At 34.4% G+C, this 7,962-nt stretch overlaps 2 protein-coding genes across 2 annotated transcripts; both read right to left on the bottom strand.

Annotated features, from left to right (window-relative positions):
• Nucleotides 1-1,498: 1,498 nt before the first annotated feature.
• Nucleotides 1,499-3,816, bottom strand: LOC125193544 (28 kDa ribonucleoprotein, chloroplastic-like). Its single transcript, XM_048091398.1, has 4 exons — nt 3,344-3,816; nt 2,968-3,069; nt 1,916-2,197; nt 1,499-1,734 (listed from the first exon to the last, which is right to left on the bottom strand). The coding sequence occupies exons 1-4, from the start codon at nt 3,719-3,721 to the stop codon at nt 1,669-1,671; spliced, it is 828 nt and encodes a 275-aa protein (XP_047947355.1). The 5' UTR covers nt 3,722-3,816; the 3' UTR covers nt 1,499-1,668.
• A 2,526-nt stretch (nt 3,817-6,342) lies between these two features.
• LOC125218433 lies at nt 6,343-7,740 on the bottom strand. The gene is made up of 2 exons (XM_048120104.1): nt 7,226-7,740; nt 6,343-6,737 (listed from the first exon to the last, which is right to left on the bottom strand). The coding sequence occupies exons 1-2, from the start codon at nt 7,688-7,690 to the stop codon at nt 6,426-6,428; spliced, it is 777 nt and encodes a 258-aa protein (XP_047976061.1). The 5' UTR covers nt 7,691-7,740; the 3' UTR covers nt 6,343-6,425.
• Nucleotides 7,741-7,962: the final 222 nt, after the last annotated feature.

Below are 7,962 nucleotides of genomic sequence, written 5' to 3'. Positions count from 1 at the left end.
ATTCTTCTTTACTTAACTCACTTAACACATTTTTTCTTAATTTCCGTGTCGAAAAAAAATGTCTCCACTGCTATAGTACGGGGGGATTATAGTACGGGGGGATTATAAGGGATTAGTGAAGTTTTTTTGATAAATATTGTACTAGTAATAAACTAAGCAAACCTATGTTGAAGGTAAATGATGAAACAATAGTTCTTAACACCCCTTCTCCCAAAAAAATAATTTGTTGACACATGAGAAAGGAGAACAAAAAATGCATAAATTACATAAATCTGGATGATTTGGAGGAAAATATCTAACTTTTAAGAATACAAATTAAATCAAGTGAGCCATATATATTGCTTGTAATAATTCTACATGAAAATTATTCCAAGGCCAAATACAACCCTTAAAACTCTAAGCTCAATCCTAATAATAGTTACAAGTGAAATGATTAAATCAAAGAAAACCTTAACTAAATATAAATACAACATTGCATGATTTACATCTTCTTCTTCACTCATTCATTTTTCCGCAATAAACTTCCACCACAGCTTACCGCTCAACTCTATTTCCTCCTTAATTCTCAATCAACTGATGACATCAAGTTTCATTATCTCATAAGGCAAATAATTGAAATTTTTAGATATATAAATGCAATCAAGAAAATGTTGACAACTCAATATAAAATATCGAGATAAACTATAGTAACTGAGAATTAGTTTTATCTGCATTTAGTTAACTGAGAGTAACTTAGTAACGCCTCCCATATGTATGCGATTATCGACTTTTATAAGTGGATTTAGAGCATCCGCAACGGTGCTTGTCCGATGAGTAGCCGTCGTGCCGTCGGTGCAGTGAGTACCGTGCTCGATAGCAAGAGCATCGTTGTGCGGAAGAGCACTCCTACGTGGCGCCTCCTGAATGAGCTTGTTTTTATTCCATTAATTTTTTTTAAAATTAATAAAAAATGGAAAAATAATCTGGAAATATGAAAAAAAAAAGAAGATATTTTTGGATTCCCAAAAATATAGCCTTTTTTACCATTTTTTTCAATTTTATTTGATTTTTTTAAATAAAATTTTATCCCAAATTCATCTATAAATACACATATTCATCATCCATTATTTTCATCAAATTATCTCTCATTCATACTTAAATAAAATTGATTAGAATTTTAACTATGTAATTTATAAATTTTAGGATTTTAATTATATAATTTTTAATGTGTTAGTAATTTGTAATAGTATTTCAAGTACTTTTAATGCATTTTAATATTGTGGAAATGTTTTAAGTAATTGAAGTATTTAAATTGAATAATAGAATGGTGGGATCCTTGAGCATGCTCTTGCGAAAGACCATGGATGTGAATGTTGTGCTCTTGCGGAAGCGCAGGGAATTAAAAGTGAATAAAGGTGGGTCCGGACCCACATCCGTGCTCTTGGCAAGAGCGAGCACGGATGTGGATGCTCTTACATTTTGGATTCCAATTGTGTCCAAGTCTTTTGTATATTAGAAATCCTGCAACCATAAACAATGCATTTCATCACATCTATCAAATCGGTGTGTATGAAGTAACTTCACAATACGATCAGAGTTCAAAACAAAATTGGAGATGAAGATGTCAAAAGTCTCTCGTAAGCCAAACTTACTAATACAAAAAATACATAAATAAACAGTGAATTTCAATTAGAAGTTGGTGCGTCTCGGTCTCTGCTCCGCAACATTAACTCTAATCGCACGCCCATCCACACTCTGCACCCAAAAATACATATATTCATGCATTTTTTCAATTAAATTAATCTATTTTAGGTAAATTAATTTCCCCCAACATTAGTTGAAAACACCTCAGGATTAGCTATATTTCGATCCCTCATTTCATCAAAGATTTGCAATTTCTATGAATCCCATTTCTCAAAACTCCAAAGCAAGTTACCTGTCCATCAAGAGCAGCTATAGCGTTATTTAATTCTGCCTCAGTCGACATCGTGACAAAGCCAAATCCACGCGACCTTCCCGTCTCCCTGTCGAACACCACTCTGGCATCAACAACTTCGCCATGTTCACTGAACAGCTGCATGAGGCGAGCATTATCCACCTGCCACGGCAAGTTACCAACATACATCCTGAAGGAAGGCTCGTATGTTCTAATAACCCTTTCCGGCTGAGAACCTCTAGGAGCTGCCTTGTTTACCGTCAATACTCTTCCGTTTATATCCTGAAGAAACCGTGTTGCCCAAATTAAGAGAGGCCATTTCAGAAGTTCGCATTCAGAATGTGACATTCGAAGCAAGACAACATAGTTAATATCAAAAAATGATACTAGTCGTTAAATAGTTATGTAGATTGAATTTTAATCTGTTGACATGAACAAATAAATCCTCAAACCATGTATACAAGCACAAGGCAACATTTTCTTAAGTCAGCTTATGACGTCGATAGTCAACACAGATGAATGGTGTTTACAGTCCCAACTTACTTACCACCAATGGACAACCTTCACAAAGTTCTTGCTAAATCGTTAAATACAACTACATATCAACAGGGGTGACTTCAAAAGGTCAATTTGTTAAATTCACACTAGTGCAACACAAGTAAAATAATCCAAATTGAGCATTTTAGATGCTCATTTAGTCCGACAAAATATCCCTAAGCAACATGCGATTGATCTAGAATCTCAGCATTCGCCATAAAGGGCAGTAAATGAGTATATATCATGTAATGCCATTTCCCAACCATACAGGATGATAGTTTTATTTGGAAAAGTAAATGATGTTCAATGTTCATGGTCGCGAATACTCAGCATAGATGGAAAACCTTGACAAATTTCTTGATAAATTGGTAAAAAAACGCATATCTATCATGAGCAATGACCATAGGTTTGAGTAGTTTATCATATATGTCGGTCCAAGGTAACAAAGCATTTCAATCTCACCAATCAGAACAGATGCAAGGAGTTAGGATTGAATCAAATAACAAGAAACTCACATAGCCATTGAACTTCTCGACAGCCTTCTCAGCTTCTTCCACCGTGCTCATTGTTACAAATCCAAATCCTCGGCTTTGATCCGTTTGCCTATTGTAAATCACCTACAATAACCACACCTGATTAGATGCATTCTGACCCCAAATCCCTTATTACACAATTGCATTACATCTAATGTTACTCTATTTTGATGGAATTCTCATATAGTAGAGTTCTACTAATGTAATCCTAAAAATTAAATTCTTTCCCTTTCATTTGTTTCATTTCCCCCGTTTCATATTTTCATTCCTTATCCCCACAAATTTGGATAAGATTTTCTAATATAAATGCAATTAACAAATAATAGAATAAAAGAAAGGCTGAAACAATTGATGATACCTCAGAAATCTCCACAACTCCAGCTTGGTCGAAAAGCTGCGCCAATTTCTCACTGTCAATATCGTACGGCAAATTTCCGACGAAGAGCTTCGCCTCCTCCGAAGGCTGAACAAATGACTCCTCGGCGCCATCGCCTTCCACATTTTCCTCGCCGCTCTCCCACGAAGAAGAATCGACGGCTGTAGCGGCTGCCCCTTCATCTTCGGCGGCGAATGGGATGATTCTGGATGGAGAATTCTTCAATTTGAGGTGAATAGAAGAGTGAGGGAAGTGGATTTGCTTTAGAGAGAAGGAGGGTTTGAAAATGGAAGTTTTGGGGATAGTCGCTGCGCAGCAGCATTCGAGCAATCTAAGATGGAGAGCAGTTGCAGAAGTCATTTGCAATTGCAAGAGTTTAGAGATAGAGAGATGTTGAGAGAGGGAATGAGAAATGTTGAAGATAAGAATTTGAAACCATGGAAGAAATTAGTTGGCGTTTGTGATAACAGACAAATGACGATGCAAAGCTCTGTGATATTTCATCATTGTTTTTTTTAAACATCATATTTATTACACGTCTCAAGTTAAACATTTCAGACACAAATTTATTTATTGAGTACTTAGATATAAATTAATTTTTATTTAAAAAAATGTGTCAATAAAAATAAAAATAAAAAATCACTTTTAAAATGGAATGAAAGAAATAATACTCCCTCCGTCTCACTTAAGATGACATACTTTTCTTTTTAGTTTGTCACAAATAATATGATGCATTTCTACATTTGAAAACATTCTCTTTCTAATTAATACATACAACCACTTTTTTCTACTCAATTAAATATTCAACTTTCTTTCTTTCTTCATTTAATAATACACTCACATTTCATCTCTCTAATTAAACACATTAAATAACAGCTACTAAAATTCCGTGTCGACTAAGAAATGCGTCATCTTAGCTGGAATAGAGATAGTATAAAAACGTCTAATTTTATTTTGAATTTAAGATCAAACTAAAATAAATTAATTCAAAAGCAGATCATCGGGAGTGATTTTAGTACCCCAAATATATTCTTTGTGCAATTGGGCATAAAGAAAAAATGTGGTGCCAAATGTGGGAATATTGATATCAGGTATTGGATTTATCTGCAACTAACTTGATACCCCTCGGATATTGAATTCTCTATATTCAATAAAATGGGATTGAATATGAGATCGAATGACAAAATTTAAGATAGTCGGGTACTGAGGAATTCCCTATAGGGTATTAACTCGAATATTAGATTCGTTGTTTAGAAAAAAATTTAATTAGATTTAGCGTTAAGGGTTGGTTGGACTTGAATAAGTTATTTACTTAATTATAATTAATTAGGTTAAATTTTCTCTAAATCTATAACTAAGTCAAAAGACTCTACTCTCATTGCATTTTATATTAAGATTAAGTTTTGCATAGATCATAACCTTTATACAGATCTGCGGTTAAGTTTAATCCTATTTTTCACTATCATTGTTCTTACTTTTTTTCTCTCCATAGGTCAATTCTGTGATTAGGACTTTTTTATTTAGAGTGAACTACAAAAATAGTCCCTGGACTATGCGTTTATCTCGTCAATGAACCCTGGACTTTAAAAATATCCCCAGACAACCCTGGACTAAGCGTTTATCTCGAAAATGGTCTTTTTCCACTGTTTCGTGACGAAAGTACCCTTTTAGGGGGTTTTGGAGGGTTTGAGTAATTTGGTCTTTTTACATTTTAAATCTGATATTATTTCAATTATGTACTAAATCTGATATTATTTCAAAATTATCATTTTTCTTCCCTTTTGTCATCCTTCACTTTGTTTATTTATTTCAATATTAGATTTAATTTTATAAAATTAAATTTTAAATTTTGATTTTTAAATATCAATAATTTTTTTAATTATTAAAATTACTATTAAATAACAAATTAATAGTTTTAATCAATATTTGATAGTGTCTAATATTTAATCAATAAGGTACGACGACACCTTAGATTTAATCAATATTTAATAGTTTTAATCATAAATAGATCATATAACACGATTTATTCTAAAATAAATATGCATCTAATGTATAGGAGAATTTGACTAAAAATATTATGAAGTTGACTAAATCGTGTTATATGATCTATTTATGATTAAAACTATTAAATATTGATTAAAACTAAGGCGTCGTCGTACCTTATTGATTAAATATTAGACACTATCAAATATTGATTAAAACTATTAATTTGTTATTTAATAGTAATTTTAATAATTAAATTTTTTTATTGATATTTAAAAATCAAAATTTAAAATTTAATTTTATAAAATTAAATCTAATATTGAAATAAAGAAACAAAGTGAAGGATGTCAAAAGGGAAGAAGAATGATAATTTTGAAATAATATCGATTTAGTACATAACTAAAATAATATCAGATTTTAAATGTAAAAAGATCAAATCACCCAAACCCCCCAAAACCCCCAAAAGGGTATTTTCGTCACGAAACAGTGAAAAATGATCATTTTCGAGATAAACGTTTAGTCCAGGGTTGTTTGGAGATATTTTTAAAGTCCAGAGTTTATTAGCGAGATAAACGCATAGTCCATGGACTATTTTTGTAGTTCACTCTTTTATTTAAGTTACGAGAGTAGGGCAGACGCAAGTTCGTTTCACGTCTCTAGAGATGAGACACAATTTCTTGGATACACAAAATACAAGTACTTAAAGTTAAAATTCATTTAGTTCGACTGTACTCGAGTGGTGAAGGTGGTGTACTCAAGTTCATAGATTGTGTTGCCATGGATTCTTATAGATTGTGTGGATTAAGTTGTTGGTGAATTTCAAACAAATAAAACAAATATTGGTAGACGAGTAGAGACGTCTTTATTTTGCGTATTGAGTAGAAACTTCTTTCAATTTTAGAGACGTGAAATTTAAAGTAAGTCTCCCAATCATAAAATCATATTGCAGCCATAATTTCCTTTTGGTCAATCGAAATTGTTTTGCTCAAAAAATAAAATTGCACACCAACACAACTTTAGGCGCAATTGCTCCAAAAACAAGAAGACAACAATACATAAAGATATAAGTATAATGTAGGTGTCATTCATATATAGGTTTGAAATTTTTATAAGCAATGACTGCATAGAAAGGATCTGATCCAGATAACAACCCAAAGACGCCTGCAATTTGGCTGAAAATGGAGTTACCCTGTTTTGCATTTGGGAGTTTTCTAATAACTTGAGGTTGGGTGAAGCCCTCCACACATTGGAAGTATTGCACCACCAGCTGCACCCGGCTATACCCTGTCCCATCTCGCCATGCTGCTATCGCCTTCTCGTAGAATAGCCTATTACTAAAGCTCACTATAAACACCCCGCCCGGCCTCAGCACTCGAAACACTTCCGCAAATACCTGATCAAATACAAAATTTGATAACTTAACATATATTTTTCTTAAGAGCGACAGGACGCTTGCAACGCGTTGTCAAGAAACATTCGTTGCGCGTGTTCTTTGACTTATTAGTGTTATTAAGTATATTTCTAATTTGATTATAAAAAGAAGTCAGAAAAACTATGAACTTTCACAAAAATCGCACAACCTTTAAACGTAGCCTGAAAAATCCCAAACGTTTCTAATTGTGTGAATTTTACACACTAAAGTTTTCGACATAAATTTTTCCCACGTGGAATGCCAAAAATACAACATGTGGTAGTCAAAGCTACATTCCATTTCCTGGGGATGATGAAACTGATGATGATATGTATGCTCTAGTATTAGTGTCGGCAGGCAAAATTTGGTGCCAGTGTGGGCAATTAATTCGCACAATTCGAATTGAAATTAACCAGACTAAGCTCAATTATGAGGGGACGAGACGAGACGCTTGCAACGCGTCCCATTACCTTCTCCGGCTGCTGCAGATACTGCACACTAACCGTGCACAAAACCGCATGAAATGTGGAATCCTCCATTTCCAGCTTCTGATCCTTGTTCAAATCCTTGACGAAAAAGTAACTGAGCCTCGGGTTCCTGGCGAGCTCCTGCGCGTTGAGCCCGTGCCCTACGACTCTCTCGTACGCCACCTCGTCGGGCAAATGGCTCACCCAGGAGCTGCAGAGGTCCAGAATCTCCATCTCCGGTCTCAGAATCTCGCCGTAGAGGTCCCTCAGGTTCGATATGAATTTGTCGTCCACGTGCTTCACGAACCGCGGGGACGCGTAGAATTCTCGGTCGGGCAACGGGTTCAGCTTTGTTCGCCCCTTCGGCGACAGGACGACGCGCTTAATTTCGCCGGGGGGGTTGAGAACACTCGAGATTCTCGGAAGGGGGTGTGATGAAAAGTGCCATTTTTGGGGAATCGATAGCATGGTTGGACTTGTTGTTCACCAATCAATTAGATAATTTGTGTTTTATTTGTTTGAATTTGTGATTCAAATAAAACTACGATGCTTTTTTTTATATTTAGATAATCGGATTTTTGAAAATCTTATAATATAAGACGTTTATCAATGTATTTTTGTAGAGTTGCATTTGTTATACATTAACATCTCTGCGAACAAGATTTCGAGATCTAACCTTATCCAGCTCTTACTCCGGCTAAAAGTTTTGGTGGCCTACGTGTTATAAATGAGTGTAGTAA

This window comes from Salvia hispanica, chromosome 1 (genome assembly GCF_023119035.1).
Source record: "Salvia hispanica cultivar TCC Black 2014 chromosome 1, UniMelb_Shisp_WGS_1.0, whole genome shotgun sequence".
Lineage (NCBI taxonomy): Eukaryota > Viridiplantae > Streptophyta > Magnoliopsida > Lamiales > Lamiaceae > Salvia > Salvia hispanica.
This window is presented reverse-complemented; position numbering and strand designations above follow the sequence as displayed.

Coding starts and splice junctions, on each gene's coding strand:
- LOC125193544 (XM_048091398.1), bottom strand. CDS start 3,721: ATGACTTCTGCAACTGCTCTCCATCTTAGATTGCTCGAATGCTGCTGC. Junction 3,070..3,343: donor GAGTTGTGGAGATTTCTGAG/GTATCATCAATT, acceptor TGGTTATTGTAG/GTGATTTACAATAGGCAAAC. Junction 1,735..1,915: donor TAGCTGCTCTTGATGGACAG/GTAACTTGCTTT, acceptor TTTTGGGTGCAG/AGTGTGGATGGGCGTGCGAT.
- LOC125218433 (XM_048120104.1), bottom strand. CDS start 7,690: ATGCTATCGATTCCCCAAAAATGGCACTTTTCATCACACCCCCTTCCG. Junction 6,738..7,225: donor ATCTGCAGCAGCCGGAGAAG/GTAATGGGACGC, acceptor GTATTTGATCAG/GTATTTGCGGAAGTGTTTCG.